The sequence below is a fragment of the Palaemon carinicauda genome, chromosome 2 (genome assembly GCF_036898095.1).
Source record: "Palaemon carinicauda isolate YSFRI2023 chromosome 2, ASM3689809v2, whole genome shotgun sequence".
Classification (NCBI taxonomy): Eukaryota; Metazoa; Arthropoda; class Malacostraca; order Decapoda; family Palaemonidae; genus Palaemon; species Palaemon carinicauda.
Window position 1 is genome coordinate 192143198 of NC_090726.1, and position 18521 is coordinate 192161718.

The 18521-nt window shown below is 42.9% G+C and overlaps 2 protein-coding genes across 2 annotated transcripts in view; one reads left to right on the forward strand and one right to left on the reverse strand.

Moving 5' to 3' along the window:
• The window catches only part of LOC137628967 (uncharacterized), a 188294-nt gene that overhangs the window by 145237 nt on the left and 24536 nt on the right, over positions 1-18521 (reverse strand). Inside the window, exons 3-4 of the mRNA XM_068360224.1 lie at positions 16899-17192; positions 5282-5620 (exon numbers count right to left, since the gene is read on the reverse strand). Coding sequence (XP_068216325.1) covers positions 5282-5620; positions 16899-17192 — 633 coding nt within the window. The remainder of the gene's footprint in view (positions 1-5281; positions 5621-16898; positions 17193-18521) is intronic.
• LOC137628976 (glutamate receptor ionotropic, kainate 3-like) overlaps positions 1-18521 on the forward strand; it is a 452476-nt gene that overhangs the window by 118020 nt on the left and 315935 nt on the right. The window lies entirely within an intron of this gene.

Sequence of the window (18521 nt, forward strand, 5' to 3'; positions counted from 1 at the left end):
CTTTTTAAAGACCCGGGGGTTGTCTGAATGATAGACAAGCAAAGGTTTTGTTGTACAGTACTGTCACTGCTAGCATTTACACACAACAAAAAGGAGCCTATCCTTCATAGGCTTGTGCCCAGGCAGTGATTTTTCCTCCTTTGTAATGTACGTACTGGCCGGCATTATTTTCCAGAATAACCTGGTCTCGTCACAATTGAAAACTTGTTGAGGAAGATACTGTTCTTCCTTTATATAAGCATTAAATTCTTTAACAAAGCTTTTAGCTGCTGCTTTGTTTGAACTTGCTGTCTCGCCATGTCTTGTTACACGGTGTATGCCAGTTCTGTTTTTGAATTTTTCGAACCAACTTCTGCTGGCTTTGAATGTAAATGTTTCACTTTTGGCACTTGTACTAGCCATTTTCTTTTCTAGGTCGTGTAAGTTTGCAAGAGTTTTTCGCAAATAAAAGCTTCACTAATGCTATCACTGACTAACTCCTTTTCCCAGATGAATATTAGTAGCAGCTTTTCCATTTCCTCCATTACCTGAGACCTTTGCTTCGTTATCAAAGCCACACTTTTTTGCAACGTTATCACTTCTTTGTTGTTGAGGAAAGTTGAAACCGTTGATTTTAGAATGCCATACTGTGCAGTGAGATCCGAAGCATGAACACCATTTTCAAATTTAGCAATTATTTCCTTTTTTAGTTCAATTGTCATTCTCACTGTCTTCCTCTTCTCTTTCTGTTCACTTCTGGCTTTCTTTGGACCCAATATGAATGCCCAGAGTTAATAAAAAAAACACAAAAATTCAGATTAGCATAATTTAAAACACAAGAGAATGTGTGATTCTTCTTTCGATGGGAGGCTGACTCAAACTGACACCGTGAAGTTGGCAGGGGGTGGTGTTCAGACCGGTTCGGGTCGACTCGGCTGGTTGAGTTTTTTAATTAATTTTTTGGTTGAATACCGATTTGTTTGAGTTGTGAGTTGTTCGAATACCAAGGTTATGCTGTATTGTGTCGATACTGTTGCGTCCCCATATCCTGGCTAGGTGGTTTTAGGAAAGTCTTGGTTACAACAGTTTTTCCTACAAAGACTGGGAATAACTTTTACCTTGACAGTCATACTGCTTATCTCAACACACAGCTTGCCTAGGCCCCAGACCTTGCATAGCAAGGTTTAGCGAGGTGTTAGGGACTCCTTATTTTTGGTACTAACCTACTCAAGGAAAGGCACCCTCGGGTAAAGCCAAAAGCCAGATTGGCAGGGACGTCCATCCTCCTAATGGCAGAGTCACCCCTAGTAAATAGCATAGGTTTGTATTCCAGTTATGGAACAAATGACAAATTTGGTGGTATTTTGTATTTTTCCTAACGATACAAACCTTTAGCTATTTATACAAACCTGCCGACCCTGTCCCCCTTAAAGTCCTACCTTCATGACAAGTGAGCTCAGTCACAGGTGTGTGTGAGCTGAATTGGTAGCGAGCTACCGCCCCTATCCCCCGCTAACTAGCGGGATGGGTAGTTAACCCTCAATAAATTTTAATGGCTCATACTTTCAGCTTCTCAAAGTAATACCCCTAATAAATAGCTAAAGGTTTGTATCATTAGGTAAAATACAAATTACCTCCAAATTTGTCATTTTTGTATTGGTTAGGGAAAATTACAAATTATCTCTTAATTTGTCATTTGTTCCCATACTAACAAACCTTACGTTATTTATTGTGGATGACTCAGCTTTAAGTCGGTAGTAAGTTTGACTACTGGCTTAGTCTTTGACCCAGGTTTACCTAGTACAGTATAGACTGTAATCGAGGGAAACCTTGCCACCTTGCTTATCAACACAATTGAGAATGATAGCGGCCTGAGCAACACAAGTAGTTGTGACAGATATCATATGAGCGTCCAGGTAAGAATGTTCCTAGTGTTCCTAGTTTAAATAGGAACCCTACACATAAATAGAAGTTTCCCAAGGCCTACCTCGCGGGAGGCGTTGGGGACGTGACAAGTATGTAACAATAAACTATTCTAGGTTACACAACGGAAGTGGTTATTATCTGCAGATTTTGAAGCCAGGTTGCAAAGGGACCCATGGTGCTGTTCCCCAAGAGAGGGGAAGATGAAGAAAGTAAAAGAGCCAGACCTTTTCATCCATACCAGCCTTACCCCATGTAACTAATCCGCTTAACCTTCTGCTACTTGTCCAACGAGGAGCCCGAGGTATTCTTAAACCACTTGTTGTGTCACCATCATAGGAGCAATAGAGAAACCGTATCTTGTCTTCTGTGGGTCACGTCTTGCAGGTAGGGTGAGGCGAAGATCAGACATGCTTTAACCTTACCAATGGCATGGTCTGCGTCACGAAGGATTCTGGCCTAAAAGGTTTTGAGCTCTAGGTCACCTCTATGAGGAGAAGGAGAGGGATTCTGTGTCTGGTATATGACCTGTGTGTCTCAGTCACGAACGAGATCCTTATAAGCCTCCTTTGAACCTCGAAGGGTTAGCAAAGAGGGCTGAACCTATGGAGCGAGCTCTTGTATTGCTTTCCTGAGGTATGGTCTCAAAATAATCACTGACGTGAAAAGGAGGACTCAGTGACAGGTATATGACCCAGTGGGTCCCAGTCAGGAATTGGAGTCTACTGTAATGCACTCCCTTGGGCCATTCAGGGTTGGCGAAACGTGCTGTACCCTTGGGGCTAAGTAAGCATCCTCCTCGAGGTATGTCCTCAAGTTAATTACTGATGTAACAGCCTTGATTAGAAAGCGGCGGGTTTCCGGTTTGAAGGGCTTGAAGCTGAGGTTCAAGCTATCCGGAACAAAATTGGATGTTACTTGGTTTCCCGCCTTGAGAGAAAGACGTTGAAGGTGGCCCATAGGGTATGTCTCACCTTTGGTTGAGGGCCACACTGGAAGAGACCTGTCTTCAGGATCATGAAAACTGCTCTTTTAGGTGTCCTAGATCTTCAAGGGAGGAACCCCGGGACCGAAGGAAGCCACACGTCCTGCAGAGGGCTGTATTACCCCTCTACGGGTAAATAGATTTAAGATATGTGGAGTGCAATGATTGGAGTTGCTTGATGTAGTTTATTACTGGAATAGCACTCGATAAGAGAAAACAGACTTCACTTGACCCTCACCATGGAGTATCTAGTCGTAAAGGAAGTCCGCAATGAGTTCTCCAAAGTCGTAGACGTATCATTGGATGTGACTTGTCTTTTCAACAAGACACGAGGCTAGACCGATGCGCTAGCCAAAGGGAACCCAATAGGTGACCGCAGTCCTTCCCCCACAGAAAAAATATCAATGCCTGTCATTGAAATTCATTCCGCTTCCCGAAGGAAGACCTCTAAAACAGAGGCTGTAGGAGGAAGACTCCTGCAGGAGTAGATTCTATAAAATCCAAACCTGAGGACAGGATATCCCGAAGGGGAGATCATGTAGGAGTAGGGAACGGGAAAGCGACAAATCACTGCCATTCCCCAGGCACTTTTCTGAGGGAAGAGGATGTCTACTAGGGGATTTAGAGACTTTATTATTCATGCTCTGATCATAGTCCTAAGGACGTGTGGTACTGTATGTGGCCTCCCCTCCCTTTTCTTTGATGCCATGATCATGAGTGCCTTGGTTTAGGTCGTGAGCATGTCGTTTGAGATCGAGAGCGTGAGTGTCTAGTTCGAGATCGTGAGCGTCTCGCACGAGAGCGTGAGTGTCTTGCTCGTGAGCGTGAGCGTCTTGCATGAGAGCGTGAGTGTCTTGCTCATGAGGTTCAGTTCTAGATGTACCAAGTCTAAACCAGTATCTTTTGGTTATGAAGTTCTTCATGTTGAAAAGCCTTGTTGGTGCTGGCTGCCATTCAAAGAGAAACCTGGGTTTTCTCCAGTGACCCAGGAGTTGCCTACTCCCTTGTTCCTCTACACTGAAGTTTGGAAAAATTCAGTACCACTTCACATGCCTTTGTTTTGAGCTAAGCATTACCCTAAAAATATTTACAAAGATGATGTCTCTTATAAGGAAATGGCTATGACTACAACTTCTACTGGACCAACTTAGCAAACAAAATCAGGTAATTCGACCTCAGATGTGTTAAGAACTTTGGTATTTTTGGGGATATCTAATGATAGGTATGTAGGCCACTTCTTGCAACAAGAAACATGCAGTGTATTGCTCCCCAACTCCAGATTCTGAAAAAATGGATTGTAGTTGCCATACATCAGGATAGTCTACTTGGGATATTTATGCATTGCAGTGAGCCCTCGTTTATCACGGTAGATAGGTTCCAAACCCGACCGCGATAGCTGAAAATCCCCGAAGTAGGGACACCATATTTACGTATTTATTTAACATGTATATTCAGACTTTTAAAACCTTCCCTTTACGTAGTACTGTTAACAAACTACCCTTTAATGTACTGAACACTTAATGCATGTACTACAGTACCCTAAACTAAAACAGGCACAAATATTAAAGGCGATTTTATATCATGCGTTTCCTAAACACGCCAAAAAGCACTATTAAAAATGACAACCAATGTTTTGTTTACGTTTATCTCTGATCATAATGAAGAAACAAACGCATTTACACATCTGTGTATAGGTTAGTTTTTGCATCGATTATATTGATCATATGTTTTATTTAATTTTTCTTAGGACTTCCAAATAAATGAAATGAATGCCATTTATATAATGTTTTTCTTTATGACGCCTGTAACGGAAACCTTCCATTCGTTTACTGTACGCTCCATCTTTGATCGTAATAAACAAACGAAAACATTAAACGCGCATGATGTAAGTGATAAATAATGATATTAAAAGCTTTTAGTAAATATGTTATTACAAATATTATTTACTGTATCTATATAAAATCCTACATACGTAGCAAAGCAGGAAAACAATTTTTTTTCTTCTTTTTTTTTGGCGTTTAATCAACAATAACAAACTGCCGCTAATGACCGAATGATAATTTACGAGAGAGAGAGAGAGAGAGAGAGAGAGAGAGAGAGAGAGAGAGAGAGAGAGAGAGAGAGAGAGAGAGAGAGAGAGAGAGTTTTTTTAAATGTAATAAACAAAAAAATATGATAGGTTATAACATGTACTGTATATTCAGACTTTTAAAACCTTCCCTTTACGTAGTACTGTTAACAAACTACCCTTTAATGTACAGAACACTTTATTGCTCCTAAAAGATTATATAACCTTAGGGTCATTATCTCTGTTTCTCCACCAAGACAATACTGTAAACTCGTAATAAGATATAAGAAAAATAACAAAAGTGAAAAAAGTGCTGTTATGCTCACCCAAATCCACAGAATTGCAACTGCTACCACGGGCAATGTTGTTTGTTATAGCTGTCACACACACTGTGTAGTTCCCTCCTGTCTCCAGTCCTCTGATTTCAGTGCTTGAGAGGGCATGGCCTACAAATTTGCTGTCACAGTAGAAACCCCCAAGTGCAAATGGGTTTTGCTTATCTAGTTGATCTTCTGTGAGAAAAAATGCTTCCATACTCCAAGATACCACATACATTAGGTCACTCTCCTCATTGTCTTCGTCTGGATGGCGCCACTTCACAAAGATGGATGATGTAGAGGTGGCCATTGCTTTCAGATCCTTGACCGGCGAAGGGATGGACATAACTGGAAAAATATAGGAATTTTATTGCAAATAACATTTGAATATAAGGTGGTTAAAAAAGCTCTAAAATAGATGAGGGATGTACAGTTGGACCTCACTAATGAATTGCATGCTGTCTCACCGTTACTGCACGCATGTAACCAAACAGATAGTGTAGGGGAGAGAAGGTGGACAGGGCTAGGCACATAGAAAGGATGTGACAGGGTGCACTTTCCCAGAGTGAGGTGTGCCAAGAATACCTGTGTCCAAATGTACATATGGCTATCTTACTGATAGTTTTCTTCACATTGATTTTTTATTCGTCTGCGATCAAATTGTACCAAGTTGAAGCAGTGTGATTCATTGCCTTCCTCTAGAAGAAATCACAGCCCCACTTAATATTGGCTCTACAGTCTTTGGAAATCATTTGCATCATAATTGATTTAGTTTGTCATTAACATTTGCTTTCATCATCATGTCAGCTGATAATGATGATTAAGTGGAATGAATTCCTTTCCAAGAAATTATTTTTTTAAATATTTAACTTAGCCGGTGAATATATATAGCTGCAACTCTGTTGCTCGACAGACAAAAAAAACAGTAAAACTCGCCAGCGATCGCTATACAGGTTGCGGGTGTGCCCACCAGCGCCAACTGTCGGCCAGATACCATACTCGATGTAAACAAAGACTCAATTTTCTTCTCTGTCGACGTGTCGACAAGACGTACTTTACTCGCTGTTGAAACCTGGAGTTTTTCCCATCATTTTTGGTGAAGTACTTTAATTTGGTTATGAGCTTTCGCAGTACAGGGTTTTTCTTCAAATAAATCCTTGAACTCTTTTTTGTATCGGATTCATTGTTGATGACTTAGATCGTTTTTTGGAATTTTCCCTTGACCAATTCAAAATGGCTGACCTTTCACAAGTTCCCAAGTTTAGAAAATGCAATGCTAGGGACTGTCATAGGCGTCTTCCAAAGGCTTCTCTCGACCCTCACACTGTTTGTTCCAATTGTCGGGGTAAAACCTGTCAATTGGAAGATCGGTGTGAGGAATGCGTGGGCCTTTCGGAATTCGATTTTCTCGAATTTGAGAAGTATACACGCAGACTAGAGAGAGATAGGGTAAGGAGAAGTTCTTCTAGGTCGGTAGATTTTTTCTCTCCTCATGCCCCTCAACCTAATCCTTCTCCTGTAGTGGTTGTTCCTAACCCCCCTCCTAGCACTCAGGAACCATCGATGGCTGACATGATGCGTGCCATCCATGCCTTGGGGGAGAGAGTTGAGTCCCTCGCAAGTGACCGCAATCAACTCATGGCGTATGTTAAGGAACTAAAGTGCCAAAGTGCCGCGGGAAGTGATAAAGTGCCTAGTGTTTCTCAAAGTGTTGTGAACAGTGTTGCGCTTGAGGGTTCGTCTGTTCGTGCCTGTCGTCCTCCTAGTCCAGGACCTCTTGCAAGCTCCCAAGCCCAGGGGAGAAGCAATGTCGTACGACGCATGGGTTCGAGAGGCCTTGATCAGCGAACAGACGTTCCCTCTATGGTATCAGGCGTATCTCCCCAAGATCGCCCCTACCAACGTAAGACGAGAGAGCCCGTTTTTACCTCGTCGTCCGAAGGTGTTTCTCGTAAGAAACTTTGGACCAAGGTCTCACGACCTTTGAAGCGTAAGTCAGTCCCTTCAGGACAAGTCCAACGTCCCGGTTGTAGCCACTGGGTCAGTTCGGACTCGTTGCCGTCATCTGATGACTGCTCGCCGCCTAAGAGAGGCAAAGCGGTACCGCCTCAGTCGCTCACCCCGTCTGTTGCCGCACCTGCTGCCGTAGACCCTAAATGGGTATTGCTACAGGACATGCAGTCCAAGCTTGCGTCCTTGATGGAGGACTTCAATGCGGAGAAGGTTGCTGCTGAACCTTCTGGCCAACAACCATCCAAGCGGTCTGTTGTGCGTCCTGTTGACGCTGAGGTAACTTTCTCGCGTCTACCAGTTGAGGTTGTATCCCCACCGATGCGACCCAGTGTGGTTTGCCAGCCGCACGTTGACGTTAGGCGACGCACGGAGGTGGTTGTTGACGTTCAGGACGTTCAACAACCATCAGAGGTGACTTGTTTTGACGCGGTGCGTCAACCTCCGCAACCCGGTATGGTGTTGACTGCACAACCCAGACGGTCTAAACAGTCTCGGGTGGATGCTGTGCGTCCTCGCGCACCCATGGTTGTTGACAGTTCACAGACTGTGCAGCAGTTCCATGACGTTGCGTCCGGATCTGTCACGCATGCACCAGTGCGACCGGACTCAGCGAGCCAAACGTTGCCCACTCCGTTGCCGTTTCCTCATCAGTTTTCGGATGAGGAACTATCAGATGAGGACGTTGCTGAACCGCAAGAGGATCAACCTTCAGAACTGGACGAACCTAAGGCAACTCAACCATCATTGGACTTTAGAAAAGTCATGGCTGTATTTAAGGAGTTGTTCCCGGACCACTTTGTTTCTGTGGCTCCTCGTTCGCCGCCGTCAGAGTTTGTGTTAGGCGTGCCTGCTACCACACCTGCCTTTACTAGACTCGTTCTCTCTCGTTCATCCAAGAGAGCTTTGCGGCTGTTGGGAGATTGGCTAGAGACTAAGAAGAGTTTAGGAAAGACAGCATTTGCTTTTCCCCCTTCTAAACTCTCGTCTAGATCGAGCGTCTGGTATGCCACGGGAGAAGTTCTCGGCTTGGGAGTTCCTGCCTCTGCCCAGGGCGACTTCTCAAGTCTTGTAGACTCTCCCCGCCGCCTTGCCATGAGACGCTCGAAGATTTGTTGGTCACCATCGGACCTGGACCACCTGCTTAAAGGGATTTTTAGGGCTTTCGAAGTCTTTAACTTCCTAGACTGGTGCCTAGGAGCCCTGAGCAGGAAGATCTCTTCTGCAGATAAGGACGTTTCTTTGCTCATTATGTCCTGCATGGACAAGGCCGTCCGTGATGGGTCCAACGAGCTAGCCGCCTCATTCACGTCCGGGGTCCTGAAGAAGCGAGAGTCTCTATGTTCTTTCCTGTCTGCTGGAGTGACGCCATGCCAAAGATCCGAGCTTCTCTTTGCTCCCCTTTCCAAGTGCCTGTTTCCTGAAGTCTTGGTAAAGGAAATTGCCTTATCTTTAGTACAGAAGGACACCCACGATCTAGTTGCGTCCTCGGCTCGCAAAGCTCCCCCTTTGCCTACATTGTCTGCTAGACCGAGGTTAGACACTCCAGCGTCTCGCTTTATTCCGCCCTTTCGTGGCAGAGCCTCCAGCAGAGGAGGTGCTCGTGCCGAAGGGAAGCGAGGGAAGAGGAAAGGATCCAAGTCCTCTAAGGGCAGAGTCTGACTGCCCACAACTTCAGACAGCAGTAGGAGCCAGACTCAAGAACTTCTGGCAAGCCTGGGAGAAGAGAGGCGCAGATCAACAATCTGTGAAGTTGCTCAGAGAGGGGTACAAGATCCCTTTTGTACGCAAACCCCCTCTAGCGACGTCCCCCATCGATCTCTCTCCCAGGTACAGAGAGGAAGAAAAGAGACAAGCCCTGAAACTGGAAGTGTCTCTTTTGCTAGAGAAGGGAGCGGTGGTCAAAGTCTCGGACCTTCAATCACCGGGGTTTTACAACCGTCTCTTCCTAGTATCAAAGAAGACAGGAGGGTGGAGACCGGTGCTAGACGTCAGTGCTCTGAATGTCTTTGTCACGAAGACGAAGTTTTCCATGGAGACCACAAAGTCAGTCTTAGCAGCGGTCAGAAAGGAAGACTGGATGGTCTCGCTAGACCTAAGGGACGCCTACTTCCACATCCCCATTCACTCAGACTCCCAACCTTTTCTGAGATTCGTCTTCAAAGATGTGGTTTACCAGTTTCGGGCCCTGTGCTTTGGCCTAAGCACAGCTCCTCTTGTGTTTACGAGGCTGATGAGGAATGTGGCCAAATTCCTCCACTTATCGGACATCCGAGCCTCCCTTTATTTGGACGACTGGCTTCTCAGAGCCTCTTCCAGTCGTCGCTGTCTGAAGGATCTCAAGTGGACTCTAGATCTGACCAAGGAATTGGGACTCCTAGTCAATTTGGAAAAGTCGCAGCTGGTCCCATCCCAAACTATTCTGTATTTAGGGATGGAGATTCACAGTCAAGCTTTTCAGGCTTTTCCGTCGGCCCCCAGAATAGATCAAGCCCTGTTTTCCATCCAGAAGATGCTGAAGAAAGAACGCTGCTCAGTCAGGCTGTGGATGAGTCTGGTAGGGACGCTGTCATCCCTGGAGCAATTTGTATCACTAGGAAGACTACACCTCCGTCCTCTGCAATTCCATCTGGCTTTCCACTGGAAAAAGGACAAGACGCTAGAGGCGGTCTCGATCCCGATTTCCGGAAAGATGAAGTCTTGTCTGACTTGGTGGAAGGACAATATCAACCTAAGAGAGGGTCTTCCCCTGGCTATTCAATTACCCAACCACGTTCTCTTCTCGGACGCATCGGACTTGGGCTGGGGTGCGAAGCTGGACGGTCGGGAATGCTCAGGTCTGTGGAACTCGAGTCAAAGGAGCATGCATATCAACTGCAAGGAGCTGTTGGCAGTTCATCTGGCCTTGAAAAGCTTCGAGTATCTCCTTCGAGGCAAAGTGGTGGAAGTAAACTCGGACAACACCACGGCCTTGGCGTACATCTCCAAACAAGGAGGTACCCACTCACTGACGTTGTACGAGATCGCAAGGGACCTGCTCATCTGGTCAAAAGATCGAGACATCTCCCTAGTAACGAGGTTCATCCAGGGAGACTTGAACGTCATAGCAGATTGTCTCAGTCGGAAAGGGCAAGTAATTCCAACCGAATGGACCCTCCACAAGGATGTGTGCAAGGGACTTTGGACCACTTGGGGTCAACCAACCATAGATCTCTTTGCAACCTCGCTGACCAAGAGGCTTCCAATCTATTGCTCTCCAGTCCCGGACCCAGCAGCAATACATATAGATGCCTTCCTCCTAGATTGGTCACATCTGGATCTCTACGCATTCCCACCGTTCAAGATTGTCAACAAGGTACTGCAGAAGTTCGCCTCTCACGAAGGGACAAGGTTGACGTTAGTTGCTCCCCTCTGGCCCGCGAGAGAATGGCTCACCGAGGTACTTCGATGGTTAGTAGACGTTCCCAGAAGTCTGCCTCTAAGAGTAGACCTTCTACGTCAGCCGCACGTAAAGAAGGTACACCAAAGCCTCCACGCTCTTCGTCTGACTGCCTTCAGACTATCGAAAGACTCTCGAGAGCTAGAGGCTTTTCGAAGGAGGCAGCCAGTGCGATTGCTAGAGCAAGGAGAGCGTCTACCATTAGAGTCTACCAATCGAAGTGGGAAGTCTTCCGAGACTGGTGCAAGTCAGTTTCTGTATCCTCGACCAGTACCTCTGTAGCCCAAATAGCTGATTTTCTCTTATACCTGAGAAAAGGACGATCCCTTTCAGCCCCCACTATCAAGGGCTACAGAAGCATGTTGGCATCGGTCTTCCGGCATAGAGGCTTAGATCTTTCCAACAATAAAGATCTGCAAGACCTCCTTAAGTCTTTTGAGACCACTAAGGAGCGTCGTTTGGCTACTCCTGGGTGGAATTTAGACGTGGTACTAAGATTCCTCATGTCAGACAGGTTTGAGCCTTTACAGTCAGCCTCCCTGAAAGATCTCACTCTTAAGACTCTCTTCCTGGTATGCTTAGCCTCGGCTAAAAGAGTCAGTGAGATTCATGCCTTCAGCAAGAACATCGGATTTTCGTCGGAAAAAGCTACTTGTTCGCTGCAACTTGGTTTTCTAGCCAAAAATGAGCTGCCTTCTCGGCCTTGGCCTAAATCTTTCGATATTCCCAGCTTATCGGAGATCGTAGGCAATGAACTAGAAAGAGTCTTATGCCCTGTTAGAGCTCTTAAGTTCTATTTAAAGCGTACTAAACCTTTACGAGGCCAATCTGAAGCTTTATGGTGTTCAGTTAAGAAACCATCCTTGCCTATGTCAAAGAATGCTTTGTCATACTTTATCAGATTGTTAATACGAGAAGCTCATTCACATCTGAGTGAGGAAGACCGAGCTTTGCTTAAGGTGAAGACGCACGAAGTTAGAGCTGTAGCAACTTCCGTGGCCTTTAAGCAAAATAGATCTCTGCAAAGTATAATGGACGCAACCTATTGGAGAAGCAAGTCAGTGTTCGCGTCATTTTACTTGAAGGATGTCCAGTCTCTTTACGAGAACTGCTACACACTGGGACCATTCGTAGCAGCGAGTGCAGTAGTGGGTGAGGGCTCAACCACTACAATTCCCTAATTCCATATCCTTTTAATCTGTCTCTTGAAATGTTTTTAATGTTGTTTTTTATGGGTTGTCCGGAAGGCTAAGAAGCCTTTCGCATCCTGGTTGATTTGGCGGGTGGTCAAAGTCATTTCTTGAGAGCGCCCAGATTAGGGGTTTGATGAGGTCCTGTTGTATGGGTTGCAGCCCTTGATACTTCAGCTCCTAGGGGTCTGTCAGCATCCTAAGAGGATCGCGAGGCTCCGTAAGGAAGACGTACTTACAAGGCAGAGTAATCGTCTAAGTCGACTTCCTTACCAGGTACCTATTTATTTTGTTTTTGTTATATTGATAACTTCCAAAATGAAATAAAAACTCTTAGCTTATACGATGTAAACAAATTTAACTGGTCTCTACCCATCACCCTGGGTGTGAATCAGCTATATATATTCACCGGCTAAGTTAAATATTTAAAAATGATATTTTAATTATAAAATAAATTTTTGAATATACTTACCCGGTGAATATATAAATTAAATGACCCTCCCTTCCTCCCCAATAGAGACGCAGTGGGATGAGAAGAAATTGAGTCTTTGTTTACATCGAGTATGGTATCTGGCCGACAGTTGGCGCTGGTGGGCACACCCGCAACCTGTATAGCGATCGCTGGCGAGTTTTACTGTTTTTTTTTGTCTGTCGAGCAACAGAGTTGCAGCTATATATATTCACCGGGTAAGTATATTCAAAAATTTATTTTATAATCAAAATATCATTTTTCCAAGTACATACATATACCAAGGCACTTCCCCCAATTTTTGGGGTAGCTGACATCAAACAAATGAAACAAAAAAAAGAGGACCTCTCCTCTCTACGTTCATCCCAGCCTGACAAGGGACTCAACCGAGTTCAGCTGGTACTGCTAGGGTGCCACAGCCCACCCTCCCCCGTTATCCACCACAGATGAAGCTGCATAACGCTGAATCCCCTACTGCTGCTACCTCCGCAGTCATCTAAGGCACCGTAGGAAGCAGCAGGGCCTACCGGAACTGCGTCACAATCGCTCGCCATTCATTCCTATTTCTAGCACGCTCTCTTGCCTCTCTCACATCTATCCTCCTATCACCCAGAGCTTTTTTTCACTCCATCCATCCACCCAAACCTTGGCCTTCCTCTTGTACTTCTCCCATCAACTCTTGCATTCATCACCTTCTTTAGCAGACAGCCATTTTCCATTCTCTCAACATGGCCAAACCACCTCAACACATTCATATCCATTCTAGCTGCCAACTCATTTCTTACACCCATTCTCGCCCTCACCACTTCGTTCCTAACCCTATCTACTCGAGATACACCAGCCATACTCCTTAGACACTTCATCTCAAACACATTCAATATCTGTCTCTCCGTCACTTTCATTCCCCACAACTCCGATCCATACGTCACAGTTGGTACAATCACTTTCTCATATAGAACTCTTTTTACATTCATGCCCAACCCTCTATTTTTTACTACTCCATTAACTGCCCCCAACACTTTGCACCCTTCATTCACTCACTGACATACATCTGCTTCCACTCCACCATTTGCTGCAACAACAGACCCCAAGTACTTAAACTGATCCGCCTCCTCAAGTAACTCTCCATTCAACATGACATTCAACCTTGCACCACCTTCCCTTCTTGTACATCCCATAACCTTACTCTTACCCACATTAACTCTTAACTTCCTTCTCTCACACACCCTTCCAAATTCTGTCACTAATCGGCCAAGCTTCTCTTCTGCATCTGCAAACAGCAACTGATTTATCTCCCATTCATAGTCATTCTTGTCTACCAGTTTTAATCCTCGTCCAAGCACTCGAGCATTCACCTCTCTCACCACTCCATCAACATACAAGTTAAACAACCACGGCGACATCACACATCCCTGTTTCCTCCCCACTCTCACCGGAAACCAATCGTTCACTTCATTTCCTATCCTAACACGTGCTTTACTACCTTTGTAGAAACTTTTCACTGCTTGCAACAACCTTCCACCAACTCCAAAACCTCATCACATTCCACATTGCTTCCCTATCAATTCTATCATACGCTTTCTCCAGTTCCATAAACGCAACATACACCTCCTTACCTTTTTCTAAATATTTCTTGCATATCTGCCTAACTGTAAAAATCTGATTCATATAACCCCTACCTCTTCTAAAACCACCCTGTACTTCTAAGATTGCATTCTCTGTTTTATCCTTAATCCTATTAATCAGTACTCTACCATACTCTTTTCCAACTACAGTACACTCAGCAAACTAATACCTCTTGAATTACAACATTCATGCACATCTCCCTTACCCTTATATAGTGGTACAATACATGCACAAACCCAATCTACTGGTACCATTGACAACACAAAACACAAATTAAACAATCTCACCAACCATTCAAGTACAGTCACACCCCCTTCCTTCAACATCTCAGCTCTCACACCATCCATACCAGATGCTTTTCCTACTCTCGTTTCATCTAGTGCTCTCCTCACTTCTTCTCTTGTAATCTCTCTCATTCTCATCTCCCATCACCGGCACCTCAACACCTGCAACAGCAATTATATCTGCCTCCCTATTATCCTCAACGTTCAGTAAACTTTCAAAATATTCCGCCCACCTTTTCCTTGCCTCCTCTCCTTTTAACAACCTTCCATTTCCATCTTTCACTGTCTCTTCAATTCTTGAACCAGCCTTCCTTACTCTCTTCTCTTCTTTCCAAAACTTCTTCTTATTCTCTTTATATGAATGACCTACCTCAGGTCAGCTGCCATCTTTGCCTCACTTACCTTGCGGTTTACTTCCACATTTTTCTCTCTATATTTTTCATACTTTTCTACACTATTACTCTGTAGCCATTCTTCAAAAGCCCTCTTTTTTTCTCTTCCACTTTTACCTTCACTCTTTCATTCCACCATTTACTGCCCTTCCTCATGCTGCCTCCAACAACTTTCTTGCTACACACATCACTTGCAATCCCAACAAGATCTTCTTTTACTAACTTCCACTCCTCTAAATTACCAGTTTTTCTTTCACTTCGTCATATGCCATTTTCAACCTTTCTTGATATTTACTTTTTACCCCTGGTTTTATTAGCTCTTCAACCCTTACTAGCTCCCTTTTACATCCACCTACTCTATTCCCTCACTCTTTTGCTACAGGTAATTTTCCTTCCACCAAAAAATGATCAGACATACCTTTAGCCATACCCCAAGTACCAAAAGTAAATACAGCATTCCTTTTATTTCCTCACCCTATATGTGTGTTTGAATGATTATGGTGTACTTGTTTTTATTTCCATACATCTCATTGTTTCTTCCCTGAATTATAAGTTTATTGCTGTGTTATGATGATTTGTGTAATCTCACATTATTTTGCATTATGCCATTTAACTTTTGAGTGCACCTTTTTCTTGAAATTTCTGGTTTTTCTATTTTCAGTCGAGTTGTTCGTTTGGTTCAATTCAAGTACTGTACTAGATTTTGTATAGTACTCAGGTTTTACACACATACTAGATTATCTGTCTTTAAAGGTCTCTTATTAGTGGCAGAAGCAAGGTGCAGGTCAGCATCCTAAAGGCACGATCTGTCCCCTCTCCACCCAAGCTACGACCACGGAGTGCTAGGCAATGGCTGCTGATGACTCATCAGGTACACATATAGGCTCCCATAAACCCACCAACCTTAGCTTTGAGGTTTTTAACACTATTGGAATCTTTTTTGAGCTGACTACATGACATGTTTTCTGCCATTTTCTGTCCATAAATACTGAGTATAATGGGAAGAAAGTTTAATTTTCCCATAAATTGTTCCTTAAATACCTGTCAGAGACAGTATCCTGGACCAAGGAAACCAAATTTTGACTGAGACATTCTTATAAAAGAGGTTAAAAGATGAACTTTTGCAAGACTTGTAAAATTGAAGTTTATGGATCAAGGGATATGATTTTTCTTTAAATTTATAGTGTCTGAATTTAGTTTACAGTTTTAGGGACTTAACTACATTACAGTGTAGATGTGTTTTCAGAATGAATTTGTGCATTCATCCAACATTACTTTGCTTTCTGCATTCTTGATGAACTCTGTAGCTTTTACCAGGCGTTGAACTCAGAATCCTCTTATGTTTTCCCTTTTGGCATACTGTTTCAGAATCCTTTGTTGGCACACAAAGGTTTGGAATTTCTGAAATGTGATTCTTTATGAGAGATTTATTTGGGAATACTAAAGCCCTTGTGTTCCAGGGAACAATCTGAGTAATACCTTTATTTAAATGGATATTTTAGGTATTAAGGTAATAGCTTGATGGCAATCACCATTAACCTTCCCTGCTAAATAACTCAATATCTCATTTGCTGTATGACTACTGGAATGTCCCTGCCTGGCGATCTGTTGGACGGGGGTTCGAGATGCGCTCAGGCTCAATAGTTTCTTGTAGTGTCTGCAACCTCACCATCCCTATGAGTTAGTGAATAGAGGTTTTGGGTAGAGCCTATAAGTCTACCTTCCGAGTCATCGGCCACCATTGTCTGGCCCTCTCTGGTCTTAACTTGATGGAGAGTGGTCTTGGGCACCGATCATATGGTCAGTCTCTATGGCGTTATCTTTTTCCATTGCTTCTGCCATTCATAAGCAAACTTTTAAATAGATCTAGCTTATTTTAGACATTTTTTTATATTTTCTTACATAATACTTAAAAGGGCCTTTTTACTATTTTGTGGTACAGGTACGTCTTTATTTGGGTTGTTATGGGAAACTAGGAAATGGAGAGACATGGCGAGTGATAGTGGGTGTCTTGCATGTTATTGCTATTAGTTGGTAATACAGTAATAAACAATTGAATATTTACCCGCAATTGTAGACTAGTGAAAGTAAGTTTTTAGTGGTTGGAATGTAGGAATTCATTCTTGGAATGCCTTGTGTAACTTAGCACTAGAGAACAGGTTTTGTGTTTGAAGCTAATTTGTTAAAGAAGATTGTAAGATATACACAGTACTTACCACCATAATTCATGATATCAATTATATTGCTGCAGTATGTGTTACTGGTGTAGATGGGGTTGACACGAACAAAGGCCTGAACGCACACACTGTGCCTTCCCAACGCTGGCTTTTGGAATGTGTATGTTGCATGATCTCCTCCTTCACTTTGAAGCGTAATAGTTTTTGACATTTCAGTCGCATGAAGTGTGAGATTGTAGTCGTACTCCAAGTTGCTGTTGTCAACAATGTTCCATGTTGTAAAGATGAATGATGTAGTGGCTATTACTCGAATTGTCGGTTGCTGTAAAGGAACTGGAAATAATTCTGTTTTATTTTCAACTTTTATTTGTTAGCCTTGTTCTTTAGCTTTTGTATTTTATTAATCGAGACTACATTGGGTAATTATCGACTTCATTTATTTTTAGTTATGGCTAAGACTCCCGGCATAACAAATACTGAGATATTTTACAAGGTGACACATCTAATGTGTCCTAAGAGGTTTCTGTAACATCTTAAGGCTACAAAGATTTAGTGGGGAACAAGAATTTGGATAAATCAATCTTTATTGTTTATATTTGAGAGAATTATCCTATGAAGTACGTTAGTACGAATAAATCTGGCCATTTTTACTCGGCAGCATGTATAGTTATAGAAAACTCCATTACTAATAGACTTCATATCTGACCATCATGTTAGTATCTAATCGTTTGCATGCCTTTAAGAAAATTATAAATGCTGCTTGCAAATATAATAAAAGTGCAGTCATAGGTTTCAAAGAAATTGGTTTTAAATGTCTAGCATATTTGATAAATGGTAGATTTAGTAGCTAAAAATTTTCTGTCTGCTCAGAATCCCAAGTAAAAGAAAATGATTTTGCCAGTCTCTTGGTGCAATCTTATGAAAATTATCTTAGAAAGAATTAGAAAAAATATTGTTATCATTTTTTCTGAACTTTTGGATGTTCATAACAAGAGGGGAATATTCGAATTATATACTGAAATAACAAACAAGTATTGGTTGTCACCTATAAGGAAATATGATCAGAGAAACTCAAATGTGGCTACGTGTTTGTAATCAATGACAATTTGTTTTTCAAGCATAATTTAAGTAAATTAATTAACCGCAATTGTCAATTTGTCTGCCACATACTTTAACTAATTGGCCACAGAGGTTAACATGCCAGCTTCAGTGAGTAACCAGTTTAAAGGCCACTCATGAATGGTACTTATTAAGCAGCTCTTCTAGGAGAAGGACACTCCAAAATCAAACCATTGTTCTCTAGTCTTTGGTAGTGGCATAGACTCTTTACCATGGTCTTCCACTGTCTTGAGTTAGAGTTCTCTTGCTTGAGGGTACACACGGGCACACTATTTATCTAATTTTCCTTCCTCTTGTTTTGTTAAAGTTTATATAGGATATATTTGTTTAGGTGTTGCTGTTCTTAAAATATTTTATTTTTCCTTATTTCCTTTCCTCAGTGGGCTATTTTCCCTGTATGAGCCTTTGGGATTATAGCATCCTGCCTTTCCAACTAGGGTTGTATCTTAGCAAGTAATAATGATAATAAAACTAATACCCTATCCTAGTCTGCTGTTTTTAATTTCGAGACTTTTGCTGTTTTGTAACTTTTATCTTATAATT